Below are 18,289 nucleotides of genomic sequence, written 5' to 3'. Positions count from 1 at the left end.
GTCTGACAAAAGAGCCGGGCACAGTCAACACCTACGGCTGCCTCTTTATTAGACTAACGCTGATGGTGTTTGCTGACAAAAGTCCCAGGATGAGGATTGTCTTTGAATAGTAAGCAGGCTTTTTTTTTTTTTTTTTCCCCTGCAGAACTGTCTCCACACCGTTTTACTTTTGATGCCTATGTTTCTCACACAAACTTTCCCCAATGGCCAGGCAAAAGATCTTGCCCCGCGGAAGTTAAATCAGACGTACTATTAGCGAAGCACAGTTGCCAAATTCCGCTAATAAGCTGAGACAAACAGTTCGGCACCCAGCCGGGAGCATTGTCAAGAAGCTCCGTTTGCCAGTGTTTCGCGCTCCGCCACGACCACCGGGCATATCCGAAGGCCTGTCTCCTCCGGATCAGCCTAAATGAGCTCCTCCGAACCCCAAGAGGCGAAGGGGAGCTGCGGGGCAAAGATGGAGTGAAAGGGGGAGGAGACAGGCGAGGGCGTGAGACCGGAGCCGGCGTTGTATATTTGTGCGATGTCCTGCGGGTAGTCAGCATTTGTTATAAAGGGAAAACATTTGCGTCTCAGAGCAGCTGTCAGGTTCCAGGGAATGCGTGGCCACCTCACAAAGACAGGCAGAAACTCCCTAATTCCCTCCTCCGACTTAAATGCCGAAGTGAAGGATAGAGGACGGGGAAGGACGTGATAGGCTGTCAGAAATTTCTGGCGCAGCAAACCGCTTGCGTTATGCATATACGGCTAGTATACGAGCCACCGAAGATCAGCTACTAAAACCTCGGGTCGACCCTTTTTCTCAACATTATGGGCTGTTCGTTCGTCTGTGCTTTTTGATCACGCCGTAATGAGGAGTGACTCTACAGCGGCTCGTTCACCCGCGTCAGTGTGTCAGGCGTTCTTAAGTGCGAAGTCTGGCATCACGAGGTGAAACTTTCACGCAACAACTTCTTTGTTCTCTGAACTCTGACAAGCGTAAAATAGAAGAAACTCTTGATGCCGTACAGTGAGCATATCATGAAAGACTTGATGCAAGATTGACAACTCCATAGCCTTTATTTATTTATTTTTGTATTCATTCCTTTTTTTTTCTTTCCCAAAAGTTGAAAAATACAGAGTTACACATAGTTAGTTATTTCTAACATCACCTAGTTAATAAACAATGACCGCCATGTCCGAAGTGATCAAAACAATAATCAACAGGGCTCGAACATGCAAATGCAGCAACAGTGACTCCCATGTAATGTAAATTAGAATATTGTCAACTACGAGCAATAGCGGCATGGAGACAGATTTGTTCAATCTAATTTCCATGTCTGCAGAGCTTCACAATAACAACAGCGTGAACCGTGAACTGACCAATCACATGTAGAAGAACTGCCACCACTCATCATTGCCATTTTCTTTTCGGAATATCAATAATAATCATTGTATCATTTCCATAACTGTAAATGTCAGCACTACTGGTTTTGGAAATAGTACATCATCTGTGCCAGTCCCTCCTAACCCTCGTACACCCCTCTGTCTCTGTCACACTCTTCCCTTCTATCTCTGTCCTTCTTTCTTTCATTTGGCTTGATTTTCTCCAAAAGGTTTTTCCTCGCCGCTGTCGCCAAGTGCTCGCTCCCGAAGGGATGCAGGGTTTTTCTAAGTTATTATAAAGAGTGTGGTCTAGATCTGCATGTGATTAGCACAGATGTTAGTAAAATCTGACTCGATTTGACACAGGCAACTCGGTAGGAAAATCCCAGGCAGATTCGGTAAAACATTTCCACTGTAATCTAATTCTGATTCAGATATTTCAAGAGGAAAATACGTCAATTATAATCAGCAACGTGAACACACAAATGGTAGTGTGCAAACACCGTTAATTTGCAGCCAAATTACCCAAAATACATGAATCAACCTAACATGTAAATCTTGCATTATAAATCGATGATTTATAAAAAACAAACCCCCAACGTGATGAATGGAAAACAATCAGGGAGGGCTTATCTTACAGATTTATCTTCAGGATCGCTTTGCCATGCTAAATAAACCCAGTCTAAGGTAATCCTGAGTCTGAACGGACCTCTGAAATGAGGGCATTACTGAAGTCGAGCAGTGGTTACAGCTCAGACAAGATTTCTGCACCTTTGGACCCGTCAAGTTAGGGCTCATTTGCAAGTAGCCAATCAAAGACCACTCTGTTTTCTCACCCGGGTTGGAATAGATAAAATATTCCTTTATGTGCTGTGCTGCTTTTTTTATGAGAAGTGATCATACCTATTTGATGAAAATATGAATACATTTAGCACATTTAATAGATGTTTTTGATGACATCTTGTATGTTTAAACCACAAAAAAGCGGGGTTTGTCGCCATTTTGTAGAAAACAGCAACTGTATTTAAGGATGGAGAAGTAGATGATATTTACATGGCCAAGGGGAACAGGTTGACTTTTGTAGTAGCTGCAATAACTCTGACCCTCTGAATATCCTTCGCACAAATCCTCACAAACAGCTGAACGACCACACACACAAACACACCTCCCATCTGCACCATTACACAGTGGATTTAGCAGCCAATTGTCACATTCAGTGGGCTAGGATATGAAGGCAGATCAGATTCAGCTGGCTTTACCCCCCGGAGATGATTCTGTTGATTAGAATAAGTTCTGGGGCTGGGAACGCACAGCATCTGCTTGCCGCTGTCTCTGCCTCCTGGCTGACGGTTCGCAGAGGGAAACAAACAGAGCCCATCTCCCCTCCTTCCCCTCAACCCGCCCGATCCCTCGCCTCATTCTATACGGCACCTGTTAAGCAAGGCGGCGAGATAGCGGTGAGTTTCACCCGACTGCGTGGTGATCAGCCCTCTGGGTAAAGCCCTCGTGTTCGAGGCTTCGGCGGGAGACGCACAAATCATCAATCACCTAATAAACAATCTGCTCGTTGTTGTTGTTTTCGGTCTCTAAGTCAGATTTTCAGAATGGTAGATGTCATTATAAAGGACATGCACATATTTTAGTCTCACTGCTTTGGTCTGGACCGATATATCTTGAAGCGAAGCGGCTGTTTGCACAAATAAGGTCCGAGTTTAATTGGTTTTTACTTGGCATAAAACCAGCCCAATAGCACAATAGATCAGCTCAGAGGGCAAATCTCCTGCCTAGTCCAGGGTATTAATGATCCCGTTACCACTGTCAATAGGAGACGCGCCCATCTGTGGAGGGATATTGTTCACATTGGCAGTTTGTCGAGAAAAAAAAAAAAGTATTTTCCATACTTTGCAAATCCGTCGGGGAATGGGGAGCAGCGTTTTTGCGACTAATTATTATTGAAGCATAAGCTCGGCAGGTAGGATGTCAAGTCTGGGTGGTCCAATTAGTCCAACAAAGACTGTGCCAAAAACTTGTCCAATCCCTCAATAGCTATCATCAACGTGACATTTTTCTGAACATATGTCTGCCCAGACTTTTTCCGTACAGGACCCGCTTAGTTACAGAAAGCATCCATGTGTTCACGCTCAGAGGCAACCGAATGCGACGCATATCTGATCCTATATGCTGGTCTCTGAGCAGCTCATCTACAGTTTCCAAAGGGGGCACCTTGATGGCGCTCTTTTACGATTCCGTTCGCAAACCGTACCCTGGCCCTCGGACATCCCGACACCGCCCCTGCCACTTGCGGCTTTCAAGGAAAGTTGAGATGATTGCTGGGAAATCTGACCCAGATGTCTTGATTGCCTCATGATTGAATTAATACGTTTTTATTTAAGCGCCATCTGGCCAAAATCGATTTTTCCAATACATCCAATCACGGGCGCATCGGCGTTCGCTGCCGATCAGCTAACATCCTTTTAATGCAACGGTGAACACGCTGAATATTTTACCCGCTAATTATATTAGCGTCGTCTTTGTGAATGTGACATCGAGCATTTAGCTCAGAGCAGCGTGATCTTTTGTCTCGCCGTAAAGGAAGCATAACACAGACTGTCCTTGATTTTCATTATTTATTTTTTTTCTTTAATTCTTCAGTCTAACACCTGCCCACACACATATCTTCACACGCAGCAGCACTTCAGAGACAGCGAGATGAAAGAAGAGCGCCGTCGTTATTTATGGAGCTTCTGCGACACGCCTACTAACAGCTTGCCCACTCAATATCCATTGATTTACCCACAGTGACTGTGTTGTATGTTCCTCCTTCTCGCGGTGGTTTCAATGGGCCAAATCTGCTTCTGGAATGAAACACTAACCCTCCCTCGCTCCCCTCTTTTCGCTCAGGGCGTTCTCTTCTGCTCTGCCGAGTGTCTGAAATCCCCCCCGGACCTGCTGAAAATCTACCTGCACGAGTCCAACCGAGTCTACAGAGACAAGCTCGTGGGGGAGCAGGACTTCCAGGTCTTTGATAAGCTGCAGGCGGATGCGGTGAAAAAGTTCTACGAGGTGAGACTTTTAGGAAGTTCGGCGGAGGGAAATAGAGGCGCGCCAATAGGGTTGGGGGGGATCATTAGCTGGCCGCTCCATGTCTGGGTCCGGACATCGCCGGACAACACAGTGTGGAGAAAAGAGGAGAGCGGAGAAAGAGATGCTCTGAGAGTGGGGGAGAGGCTTGTAGAGAATATTAATCAGTGCGGTACGGGGGTCTGGCTGTCAGGCCCTGTGCTGTCAGCCCGGCAAATTGGAAAACATTTTAATGGTTTTCTGTCCACTGCTCGCCTCACTACACTCCCTGGCTCCATCACAAGAACTCCGGTCATGCCACAATGAAGAATTTGACAGTATATGTGTACATACACCCACAGAGAGAGAAGAACAGTACAATACTACTCAGTCCGGAATACATTATTCTTGGCTGGCACCTTCTGCAAACCACATCCAGGTTTGTTCCCGTGCTGCCGAACAATACCTGACACCTTTTAGAGCTATTCTTACATGCACGCTCTTGCACGCATTTGAGGAAGCCAACCCCCTTCCCCCAACGATTCTATAGAAATGAAGACGCCACGAGAGCACAAAATGAATGCGAATTTGAATCCCGTTCGCCGTCACACTCAACGCAGCACAAGTCTCAGCGGGGGAAACAAGGTTCTCTAAGAAACTCGCGGTCTCTCAGCAAACTACTCTGAGGCCCAGCAGTTTTTCCAGAGTGAAAATGAACTAGGTCACTTCCGCACAGCTGTGATATTCAGCTGTGTCCCTGTCCAGACTATTTAAGCTTAGCATTAATGTTATGCTGACAGGGATAGTGTGTGGGTCTGTCTGTTTACCAGTGTGTGCGTGTGTGTGTGTGTGTGTGTGTTTGTGCCCTTACCCTCCCGCAGGACATGGAGGAGACTCTGGAGCAGACCAGGAAGATGAACCTGTATTGCCACTTTGCCCGAGGGCAGGGGGAGGCCAAGTACATGGCTGTGGAGTCCTGGAGCAGCCTCAGTAAAACCTTGCTGGAGGTGCTGGATAGCTACAATGAGGTCAACGCCACCCTAAACCTGGTGCTGTTTGAGGATGCCATGGCTCACATGTGAGTAGCAGATCCAAAGCACCCAGGGACAGCACGAGGCGGGGGGGGGGGGGGGTTGCAACGAGAGAGCGGAGGAAAAACTGGTTTTGTCACTTTTTTGATTGTCTGTCAATGGAATCTACCGGTTTCTGAGGTATCCCATTTTATAGACTGTCAAAAGAAGAAACAGGAAGGTGTCATGCAGCGTGACAGCTGACAAAGTGCAGGCTAGATTTTTGTATGTAAGTGGTATGAAATGGACATCTTGGGTTATTAATTTATTTATCTTTTGACGTTACTCAACATGTCAGCTTGTGCCCGGTGACATTTAACTAAAAACCGAATAGAAGTGTGTGGCTACAATGAGAAAGGAACAACTTCCTACCTGGGACAAAAATAGAATAAAAGAGGCAAATATACACGGCATAAACCACGATATTATCAATGCAATAGGAAAAATCACAAATACTTAATGAATGATAATATGTGTCAGACAAATGAATAAAAATAAGAATTCACCAGAGAGACGTCGCCTTGCTGTTTCCAGACCTGTTACCCGAGGTCAGACCAGAAATTTGAAATTTGATTGGCTCACGCCAATACTGTTTAATGCCAATATTTGAAATTATTAGCTTCCTAACAGACATTCAAGAGAGTGCGTGAGTCAGACCCTGCCGGCTCCACATGAAAAATACAGCCACTTGTTTCATAACAAAATCTTGTTGCTCGTTAATATTTTGGTGCTTATGTGTGATCAAAACAATATTGTCAAAGGCATTAATGGCGGCGACCCCCCCCCCGGGACCCTCGCTCTTTACGTTTTATGCCTTAACTGATTCTCTGCAGTTCCACTGCTCTTATAAACCCGCTTTCATTTGAAGAGCTGATAAACCCAACAGCAGATCCCCGCCCCGCCTGATGATCATCCGGCAACCCACAACAGCTATAAAGTAAATATTGGACTTTTATTTGTCATTTGCTGAAATCTCCTGCCCGCTGAGCATCAACATCTGCGAACACGTCCGCCAATATCGGGTCCATAAAATGATTTCCAACCCCCCAAGTAGCCAAACGAATCGAGAAATCCAGGATTCAAAAGGCTTTAACCTTTTTCAGCTTAGTAAAGCAAATGCTCAAGGCAGATGTGCGCGGAACAAAGTTTCCTCCAGTGGCCAACGTCAGCGATCTCTGTTCTCCGTCTCTGAAGGTTTTGAATGACTGTGGCGATATTTAAACAAGCACCAGTTTTTTATTTTGTGTCTGTGTGTTTGTGTCTGTGTGCACGCGCATGTGTGTGAATGGGCTCGTGCACAGGTGCATGCAGGTAGCAGTCTGGAGCTGGGCTTGAATATGTTCTTGGTAATTTGATCTTCTAGATAAGAGACTGGCTGCAACAGATAATATTTAATTGATTACCCACCGTGACGGCATGTGGCTGGGATTGTTTTCACCTTGTGGGTCTGGGTGTGTGTGTGTGTGTGTGTGTGTGTGTGTGTGTGTGTGTGTGTGTGTGTGTGTGTGTGTGTGTGTGTGTGTGTGTGTGTGTGTGTGTGTGTTTCTGCATGTATGTGTGTGTCTGTGAGCATCTATGAACCCATGGAAAAATCAGGTTCTCAAGACATTTACTGTAGCAAGAACTAAACTGGTCAAAACTTAAAAGGAGCATATTTAAAAGTAATATTAAATGTGCAGTTTGGAGGGTGTGTTTGTGTGTTCACTTGTTTAATTATTAATACCTTCCTTTAGTGGTTGATTTCTGAAATGTATTTATTGATTTGTTTGTGTATTTCATCAAAGCTATGTACGTGTTACATAGACATCCTGACTGCACGGTATCCAGATTTTTTTGTATTACCAGAGATTTCTCTACATTATGTCAGAAACTAAGGCACTTTTATACATACATATTTCTTATATGTAATAATATAGTTAGTTATAGTTAGTTATTCATCCACAAGATTCTACCTCTCAGGTTCTGGGCCTCAAGCAGATGAAGAAACGAGTCAGAGAGACATTTTGCGGATAAAACGTGAACAGCCTCACGCTGTTTCAAAGCCTCTCGACGTAGCTATCTCGACGTACCACGGCTCAGAAAAAACAATATATGACAGGACGATTTGTATTAAAATGTTCCTTTAACAACATAGTGCAGAAACGTTATTAGGAAACTCTGCCAACTTACTGAAGGTTGGAAATGAGATGAGATGATATGAGATGTACTTTTATGAGCCCATGATTGGGAAATTACTTTTTTTGCTTTTTTTCTATTGTTGTTGTCAACATCCGAGGTAGCAAAGTGTCCTTGTAGCAGCAAATGTGGGTGTGTAATAGCTTTCCATATTATCATTCATTTTGGGTGCTTTTTGTACTTCTAGTTTCTTAGACCATTCACTCTGTCATCCATTCTCATCCGTACCACTAATTCTGCACTCAGGGTCGTGGGAGATGCTGTCCCAGTCATGATCGGGTACACTCTAGCCCCATCGCCAGTCGGTAATGGGGCCGCATACGGAGCCGCATACAAGCATTTACTCAAATTCACACGTATGCGTCCATTTCGGGTCTCCGATGAACCTGCTGTACGTTTTTGGAAACCAGAGAACCTGGAGGAAAACCTGTGCAGACATAGGGATAACATTCAGACTGCAGAGACTCCTGTCGGAAGCCACCATAGAGCCCGTCATAAAGTTATAATATCAATATGTCTTCACATCAACATTACAATGAAATGCTTAACAATTTGTCCATGTTTTGCATCCCAAATGCCAATTTTTGGCTTTTTTTTTTTTTTTTTTGAAATTCCACTTGAAAAGGTGCTGTTTGTAGGCAGCTTTCCCAAGTCCTATTTTGGCCCTTACACATTAAATAGGCTGCAGAGCTCTTGACCGTGATCGATTCGGGGCTTGACAAATGAAACAGACCGTCCCAAAAACTTTCAACTCGGAGTTGGATAAAGCACGAGAGAAATTTGAAACTAAACTGACGGGGCGTCAGCATTTGAAATATATCTCTCCGTGCAGTCCCCTTTTTTTTCAAAGAGTCAAACTGACGGCTGTAATCGATTCAAAACGGCGACCCAAACAAATTCATCTTGTCTTCCTGGAGGCGCGTAGATTGGCGGGAGCTCAGCGAGATGCCTACTACATCCTGTTTGTTTATCAGAATGAGAAACAGCGGTGAAGGTGGTGGAGGTCTGTGCTATGAAAGGCGAGAGAGATAGAGAGACCAGTGTTGTTTTCGCTGCTTTCCGTCTGAGTCAGAGATTGTCTTCATCCAGCTTTCGCCTCCCTCTACTATCCTTTTATGTTGTGTCGCCCTTCTCTGCCGATTCCTCCCTCACAACCCTCCCCCGGCCGTCTGCACCCTCACATGTAGCTGCCGTATCAATCGAATCCTGGAGTCTCCACGGGGGAACGCACTGCTGGTCGGAGTGGGCGGCAGCGGCAAGCAGAGTCTGACCCGACTGGCCGCCTTCATCTCCAGTCTGGAGGTTTTCCAGATCACCTTGAGGAAGGGATACAGCATCGCCGACCTCAAGGTATTACACAACGCGCCGAGAAAACGTCCACCTGAACACATGAATCACCCCACGGTTCTCCACAAAAACACGGATTCACATTCACAGGGCTTCCGGGAAAAGGACTGAAATTAAACCTCAACGTTGTTTAAATTTACCCTGCGGTGAACAAGAATGTCCCCGACATAGAACAAATACATAATGGAGAATTGATTTGAAGCTGACATAAAGATAGAAAAATTAATCATTCATTCAATCAGGGTCGTAGGGGAACTGTCATTGGACGAGTGGTGAGGTTCAACCTGAGAAGCACCTCCACCACCATTCACGCTCTCATTCACACGTCTGGGTAGTTTCGGGTCTCCAGTGAACCCACTGCTTGTTTTTCGGACTGTGAAAGGAAATCGGAGAGTCCGGAAGAAACACACGCAGACACAGGAAGAACACACAAACTCTGTACAGAAACTGTCAGAATTGAACCGAGGACCTTCTTGCCATGAGGCAGAAGTGCCGATCCCAGAGGCACAGAGACGCCCTTTTCTCAGAAAAACAAGCTCACAACAAACTGAGAGCATGAGCATTTTGTTAATATAGACAGAAATAAGTACTGAATGAACCAAAAAGGCTAAGAAAATAACATTGAAATGAGCAAATGATTTCTTCCAATTGAAGAAGCTTTTATAGTTCGAGTAGTAACAAAAAGGACGCTTGGTAAAAGCGGTATTTGAAAATTTGAAGGATATCACTTCCGAGACTAGAATTTGAAACTAGACTTTCGCCGACTCCTGAGAGGACAAAGGTAGGAGGCCTGCGCTCCATGTTTATCAAACGGAAAACATGGTGTGAATATGGACACGATCCACGCACAGAAGTGACAACAAAACAAATCTTTGGCCCTCTGGCTGCCCACTCTAATTACATGTGTCACTTACCCACTCTATCTCTCTCTCTCTCCGCCACCCAGAGTGACCTGGCATCCCTCTACATCCAAGCTGGCGTGAAGAATATTGGCACGGTGCTCCTGATGACTGATGCCCAAGTGGCGGACGAGAAGTTTCTCGTACTGGTCAACGATCTGTTGGCATCGGGTAACAGCAGGCTTTGCTAATTACCAACAGTCATGTTTTGCGAGAGGAAATGACAGAAAAATTAAAAAGCCTTTTTCGCTAGCAAATCTTTATGGCTGCGCTACCGCAGAATTGGTCGTCATGCAAAAAAAAATAAAAAATACAGGGCTACACTCGCTAGTTCGGTCAGATATGAATGCAACAGAGATAAAGTGCAGCCTTTGTGTCCAATTGCGCAGTTTTAATTAATCCTACTACATCCTAAGCATGTAATAGCTTATGCGAGCAGTTAAGGCCAGAACAAACTGATGTTTTAACAGCACCTGACGTAAATAATGCATTATATTGCAGTCTTATGAATTAAAAAAAAAAAAAAAAAAAAAAAAAGTTTAATACCATAACCCGCCCGTTGGGTAATCATTTGACGCATAAGGTGATAAACTGTCGACAGAAATGTTCATTACATTTTCCCATATCTTAGTGAATTATATCATATTCCAATAGCTTTTTTCATAGATTATAACAATTTGAATATGTAGTGAGTTAAGTGAATGTACTGGAAATTCAATTAAGTCATTATAGAAAAAAAAGCATGCAGGTGAACGTTTCTGGATGAGTTGGTCTTAACCTATCAGACTATTTTATTAATTCTGCCAAGAATAATATAGAAATATGTTATTATGCAACACTATTTTTTGGCTACTTTTCGTGTCAAAATGTGTGTCTAAGTGTAACGACTGCCGCTGCTCTTTGTATCCGGGCGAATGATCTATCAGTTTTCGCTAGATAAAAAAAAGTAGGAAAAGTAAAGCAAGACAACACTTTAGGTGAGAAATGAACCTGTAGCAACATGCGTAAATGCAACAGACATTTTAGTATTGGCTATTTTTCAATAAAGCTTTGATAATTAAAATATCAGTTAATTAGGTGCAAAAAAACTGATAGTAGAACAATCCAACATTGTTTAGATGTTGATGCAGTATTTGGCTAAACATGAGGAAATAAAGTTAAATGTACCATCCATCTTTTCACTATTATCCTGCACTCTGGGTCGCTGGAGCCTATCATTGCAGGGCCACATGCATAGACTAACAACCATTCACTCACTCTTATTCGGGGCCCTTTTTCCCAATTATATTATAATAACCTGCATGTGTTTGGACTGTGGGAGAGAAAACCCATGCAGACACAGGGAGAACATACAAATTACATACAGGTCCTTTTGTCGGAATCAAACCAGAGCCCTTCATGTTGCAATGCCGAAGCACTAACCACTGCTTCACTGTGCCGCATAAATGCATATATCTATATCTGTACACATTAGATGTTTTGAGGTAATGTAGGTAGTTGGTGGAAGAGAGAAGGATACGGAGGATAGGGTTGGATGGAGAAGGTTAATTTGCTATGGCAACCCCTGAAGGGAGAAGCCAAGACGAAAAGAAGAGATTTCTTGCACCAGGTTTTGGTGGATATTCAGTCTGGAAAAATGATCTCAGCTTAACAATGAAACCCTTCAAATGTCGCACAAATACCATACAAGTTGAAGATACATTGTACAGCTGTAGGTGTGTCATGATGACGACTGAGATGGAGAGCTTAATTTTGACCACTTATGAAACTCCATCAAACACACCGCCAGCCTCAGGATAGTCAACGTAGACGTGGCTTCATTATTAAAAAACAAAACAAATCCTGAGAGTTGCATAGCAACACAAGAACATGAATTTAACACCTAATGAAACACTGTGCTTTAAACTTCAGCAAATACAGTCCCATGATCCTCTGCAGAAATGTCACCAATCAGAGCGACTGGCCCACCCGGAGTTTCTACCGTTCATAATTATCTTTTTCTTCTTCTCCTTTTCCTAATCCGCCTTTTCCCTTCAGGGGTCGCCACCTCAAATCAACCCTCTCCATCTAACCTTATTCTCTGTATCCTCCTCTCACACCAACTATCTTCATATCCTCTGTCACTACATCCATAAACATTCGCTTGGTCTTCCTCTAGACCTCCTGTCTGGCAGCTCCAATTTCCAGCATCCGTCTACCAATATATTCACCATCCCTCCTTTGTAATAATAATAATTATAATAATACATAGGTTTTCAATAGCGCTTTTCATGATACTCAAAAGACGCTTTACAAGTGAGAGACAGACTTTGTACAGTCATGGCCAAAAGTTTTGAGAATGACACTTTAACAAAGTCTGTTCCTTCAGGGTTTTTAGGTGTTTGCCAGATGTTTCTATGGTTGTGTCATTCTCAAAACTTTTGGCCATGACTGTACATCATGTTGTTTCAACTCTATCTTTTCCTGTAATAGTCCCAGTATTCAAAGTCCCTACTCTGTCCCAGACTCTTGCCTTTCCTCTTCTCTCTCTGCTTTTGAACGCGCCTTCCTCCTCTCCTTCTTTGACCCACAGTTGCCCAGTTTCCACTGGTACCCTGTAGGTCATCGGCACAAATCGTTGTTAACCCGGGCCTTGACCGACCTGGCACGAGATTGTTAGATTTGATTCACATGTTTGGCTTTGGCCAGTTTTATGCTGGATGCCTTTTCTGATGCAACCCTCTGTACAGTTCATAATTAATGAAACATTTAAAAACATTGGGACATTCTGTCTATTAAGTGTTGCCGGCTTCACATTTTGGACCGCTTAGTAATTAAGTAATTAATGTCTAATTAACTTCTGCAATTCAGTATGGATCAGCTGTAAGTGCCACGCTCACATACGTTAACTTGAACATCAGCACTTATATTTGAAATGGAAAAATAAATGCCGAAAAGCACAGTCAGTACAAACCTAAACAAGAGAGGATGTTTGTTATGGGCTTAAAGCTATTTCCCCGGATGTGACATGTCACATATCACCATAATTTGTTTTTATTTCACCTATGTCACTTTTAATGTTCTTATTTTTATTGTTTCTTTTAAATCTGTTTTTTGTGTATCTGTCTGTACGGCGTCCTTGAGTGTCGAGTAAGGCGCCTTTAGTAAAACGCATTATTATTATTATGATTACTTGAAGGAGAGATCCCCGATCTGTTCCCCGACGACGAGGCGGAGAGTATCGTAGGCAGCGTGAGGCCGGAGGTGCGCGCCTCGGGATTGATGGACAAGAAAGAAAACTGCTGGAGGTTCTTCATCGAGCGCGTTCGCAGACAGCTCAAGGTGAGCGGATCAGATGGCGTGGGCATGCCGGGCCATGTGCTTTTTGTTACCGTGAATCTCGCGACTAATGGTCCAGAACGAGCTGCTCTTGGTGACTTTACGTGTGTGTGTGTGTGTGTGGGGGGGGGGGGGGGGGGGGTGACTAGGTCATTACATTCCCTCCTAGACCAAAATATGAAAAAGTCATCATATTTGGATGAAAATCTGGTCTGAGGCCTCCACTCAGCCGTTTTGTTTTTTAAATTTCCTCGCGACATTTCCGGAAAGGCTGGACATCGTAATAAATCTTCCGACGCGAGCGGGAAAAGCTGCCGTTTAGCCGCCGGAGATAATTTTGCCGTTTAAACCGCTTTGTGCCCCCCTCCCCCCTCTCCCGGGGGGGAGAGAGAAGGGGAGTGGGATTCAGCGGGAGTCTCTTATCCGATCGGTATTATGCTACACCCCCCCACTCCCATCCCCGTCAAAACCCACCTCATTCCCAGCTTTGGCCTCCAAGGGCTAAAGAGGAAATAAATGAGGAAGGCAGTCCCAGGGGTGCAGGCTTACACTTGTAAAGAGTGGATTTCTAACTATTCAAAATTGTCTGTCTGGGTGGACGGGGGAGGGGGAGGCAGCGGTATAATCTCATTTAGTCTTTGTGTGAAACATGCTGGGGGGAGGGGGGCATCTGGAGCATTGGTTTGCAAGTCATGACCAGAAATGTTAATCATTGACGTGATCATTTCCTCAGAGAGAGGAGAAGCGTCCGGTGTTATAAACTTGGAAGAAAATAATTTGAATTTAAAAAAAGGCTTAAACTCACACTCTGAGCTGACAAGTTGCTGTACGAGGCAATCAGAGGATTTTTTTTATTTGTTTTTTTTTTTTTTGAAAGACGACTGTCTCTGTGATAAACAACACAACTCAATTGGTCTGACAATTCCGGTTTAATCAGAGGATCTTGTTTCCCAGAAATACTAGAATATCATTCTTACAGCGGACTAGCGTGTACAAATCCATCCCGGGTGAGACAGAAATTCATGACTAACACATTAATCAAGCGTGCGTAGTCAGTGTTGTATTACAATCTATGCTGAGGTGTGAAAAAAATCATGCTTCAAACAAAACAAACATTGTATTTATTTAATCATTCCTTTTTTTATTTTGAATTATTGTTTTTTTGTTTTTTTTTCCAAGCATCATGAGCAGTGGTTCAATTCCACTCTAATTGAAAACATTGAAATTATTCATTGACCTGGCATTCACTTTTTTTTTAATTTGCAAATATTTGGTTCATCTTGTTAGTAGTTTTGTTCTTGCTTTTTTTATTTTGTCTTGATTTGTTTTTCTTTTTTACTTTTTAGGTAATAATTTTTTGTCTCCTTATCTGTTAATATATCCTTGAAAGTGTTTCTTTTTTTTTTTTTTTTTTTATCCTTGTGTTTAATTATTGAATGTCATTTTTTTTTTTTATTTGACTAATTGCCAATGCTGTTAGGGAGGGGGGTATCACTTGAGAATCACTTAAACAAACAAAGACTGAATGTAAAAGCCAAGATTTTACCAAACAATGACCGCCTGGGTAAAGATCGTGAAAGGTATTTGAAATTTTAGATTTAGCATCACGAGGGGAAGAGATATTCAGTGTAATTCGGTGTAATAATTACCTGGCCCCAAGCCGGTATTAAGTTTGGAACTGCACGCATCCTTAGACAACTTTCACGCAGCCGTGGCTTTGTGTAAAGGGTATTAAGATTTTCCATTAAGATGCAGACTCTTCCTCTCAGATTCAACCCAGGCAGCTGGCATCAATGAAACGCCGGTAACCTGCAAAAATGTTAACATTCGTGCATGAACAAACTACCTCGGTTGTTACTCCGTTCCACCATCCCTTGTTCTGTATGTGTGCAAAACACACGCTTGTCTCCTTTTCCTACTTCTTTTTTTCATTCAAATGTCGACAGAGTGAGGATATTAAAGCTGCATCGTTAAACATACGTAAATATTAAACCGTAGAGAAAATGTTGGCTTTTCCTGGAGAGATGATTGGCGGTGTTGCTAATGGGAAACAACCCTTTTTTTGGGGACAAGTTCCAGACTGCAAAAAAAAAAAGACATCTCTTTCGGTCATTTTGTGCACAAACAGAATTTCATGCAATCGAACCCGCAACTTAGATGGCGTGAAATCAAGCTGTTGAGCTTCATAGGAACATGAAGGCTGATGGCATTTCATTTCCTTCAAGTCAGGGTCTGCTTTCCCTGAGCGCATGACCATATACAGACATGGATGTGCATTCATTCATTCGTTGTCTGCTGGGGTGCTGTAGCCTATCCCAGCTGTGATTGGGCGAAAGGCTGGATACGCCCTGGCCTGTTTTGCCATTCGATCACGTCACATAGACATACAACCGTTCACTCGCTCATTGATTTTGGGGCGCTGTGGCTCCAGGGGTTCCTTGGAAACAAGCATTCCTTGTTTTGTTGTTCTGGCAGGACACCGAACCCCTCAGCGCTCCTGGCGCCGCTCCAATGGCTCTGTGACCTCAGAGGATTAATATTCCGCAAGGGATTAATGACGTAATACAAAAAAATATCGATAATAAAAAAATATAAATAATATAATAAAAATATAAATAAAAATTATAGATAATAATAATAAATAATACAATTCAATAAGATATAATGAAAATATTAAAATATATATATTCATACATTTGAGACACAACCATACACTCACACATTCACAGATCGTATGGAGAAATAAAAGCAATTACTCATTTGCCAATAATCTTACTGCATGTTTCTGGACTGTGTGAGCAAACCAGAGAACCCTGGGAACATGCAAACTCCACATAGAAAGATGTCTGTCTGCCACCATTTATTCAGAAGATTGTTGAAAACTGAAAATGTATACAAACAACCAGACTTTGGAAGGCTGTTCACCTCCAAGTGAGGAACCATTTTACCATTTTGTTTGGTCTTGTTTTTTTTCTTTGATAGCTCGCCATGTCAAACAAATGTGGCCAATGTAAAACGAGGTATCGGCTCCCGCTTTCTTAGTCGATCACCATCACGGTGTCTTTGAGTTTGCGTTCTCTGTCTGTTTGTTTCTTCGGCGTGAAGCTGTGGAGCATCTGGCTGAGCATCTCAACGAGCCAGCTGTTCGTCTCCAGCAGAGAGAGTCGGTCTGATGGAGCCCACAGCTCCCCACAGGATTTTAATTCGCATGCTTGCTTGAGGCTTTATTTGCTTAATGATGTAGCTGCAAATAATTAATTCACACTTTTCCTTTTCTCCCTCTCGACCGTGAAGAATCCAAGCTTCCTTTTTTTTTTATTTTCCTCAAAATGTACTCGCAGGGGAAAGAAAATGACTACAGTCCAGCCGAGTGCTGTATCGCACTTCACACTCAATATTGTTTGACCTTGCTGTGCTTGTGTGTGTGTGTGTGTGTGTGTGTGCGTGTGTGTGTTTGCGTTGCTTGCAGGTGGCTCTGTGTTTTTCTCCAGTCGGTAATAAACTGAGAGTTCGCAGCAGGAAGTTCCCTGCAGTGGTCAACTGTACGGCCATTGACTGGTTCCACGAGTGGCCACAGGAGGCACTGGAGTCGGTCAGCTTCAGGTTCCTGCAGGAGGTGGACGCAATAGAAGTGAGATGGTTCATTCACACACAAACTCAAACACGATGTCAATACTGGAATCCTCACTTCAAGAAAATGTCGTGCCACCCTCCGCTAACGTACTTCCCTTTCTCCCCACAGCCCGAAGTGAAGGAGCCGGTCAGTAAATTTATGGCCTACATCCACTTGAGCGTCAACCAGACTTGTAAGGAGTATCTGGCAAATGAACGGCGCTACAACTACACAACGCCCAAGTCTTTCCTGGAGCAGATCAAGCTGTATCGCAGCCTGCTGGCCCAGAAGAGTAAGGACCTCACTACCAAGATGGAGCGGCTTGAGAACGGCTTGCAGAAGCTCCGCAGCACCTCTGCTCAGGTAAGGACTGGCCAAAGAGCTGAGCACTATAGATAATATCCACGCATCCATCCATCCATATTCTATCGCTTATCCTGCACTCGGGGTCCCGGGGGATGCTGGAGCCTATCCCAGCTGTCACTGGGCGAGAGGCAGGATCCACCCTAGACTGGTCGCTAGTCAATCACAGGGCCACATACACTGCTCAAAAAAATAAAGGGAACACTTAAAAAACGCATCCTAGATCTAAATGAATGAAATATTCTTATGAAATACTTTGCTCTTTACACAGTTGAATGTACTGACAACAAAATCACACAAAAATGATTAATTGAAATCAAATGTATTAACCCATGGAGGTCTGGATTAGGAATCACACTCAAAATTAAAGTGTAAAAACAAGCTCCAGGCTGATCCAACTTTGATGTAATGTCCTTAAAACAAGTCAAAATGAATCTGTGTTGCTTCCCGAGTGGACACTATGATTTCACAGAAGTGTGATTGACTTGGAGTTACATTGTGTTGTTCAAGTGTTCCCTTTATTTTTTTGAGCAGTATATAAAGACAGACAATATTCACTCATTCGGGGCAATTTCCCAATTTTTTTCCAATTTACGTGCCGCATGTTTTTGGACTTTGGGAGGAGAGTGGCAGACCAGGAGAAACCCCACGCAGACACGGTGTCGCCAACTATAGATAACAATCACTAGCAATTTAGATAACGGCCACTATGTGGGTTGTTGTTACATGCCAAGGTATGAGAACATGTTACATTACAATATTTAGCACTTTTTTATTGTACTTCATTACAATTAAGCATTCGATTTGTAAACTATTTCACCATTTAATTATATATTTTTGTTATGTTTACAAAATTGCTATTTATTGTCAATTCAGAAAAAAAGGCTGATATCAGGTCAGTTATAATTGTGCATCATATTTACAGATTTGTCCTTGATTGGGGAGAAATTTCACAGTTTGTTTTTAGGAGAAATTTACCATATTTTAATGGTGACCCCCCATTTACATGGATTTCGAGCTTGATGTATCAGAGGGAAAAAAATAAGTGATTGGTAACATGAAAACAAAAACACCGAATG

At 43.2% G+C, this 18,289-nt stretch overlaps 1 protein-coding gene across 1 annotated transcript in view; it reads left to right on the top strand.

The window, feature by feature from the left end:
* The window catches only part of dnah9 (dynein, axonemal, heavy chain 9), a 192,800-nt gene that overhangs the window by 96,474 nt on the left and 78,037 nt on the right, over nucleotides 1-18,289 (top strand). Inside the window, exons 50-56 of the mRNA XM_086140698.1 lie at nucleotides 4,267-4,428; nucleotides 5,307-5,503; nucleotides 8,858-9,020; nucleotides 9,964-10,087; nucleotides 13,095-13,237; nucleotides 16,704-16,865; nucleotides 16,977-17,210. Coding sequence (XP_085996824.1) covers nucleotides 4,267-4,428; nucleotides 5,307-5,503; nucleotides 8,858-9,020; nucleotides 9,964-10,087; nucleotides 13,095-13,237; nucleotides 16,704-16,865; nucleotides 16,977-17,210 — 1,185 coding nt within the window. The remainder of the gene's footprint in view (nucleotides 1-4,266; nucleotides 4,429-5,306; nucleotides 5,504-8,857; nucleotides 9,021-9,963; nucleotides 10,088-13,094; nucleotides 13,238-16,703; nucleotides 16,866-16,976; nucleotides 17,211-18,289) is intronic.

The sequence above is a fragment of the Fistularia commersonii genome, chromosome 33 (genome assembly GCF_037954325.1).
Source record: "Fistularia commersonii isolate RoL2024-O1a breed Wild chromosome 33, RoL_Fcom_v1.0, whole genome shotgun sequence".
NCBI classification, from domain to species: Eukaryota; Metazoa; Chordata; class Actinopteri; order Syngnathiformes; family Fistulariidae; genus Fistularia; species Fistularia commersonii.
Note: the sequence above shows the minus strand (reverse complement) of the source record. Positions and strands in the feature narration are given on the sequence as shown.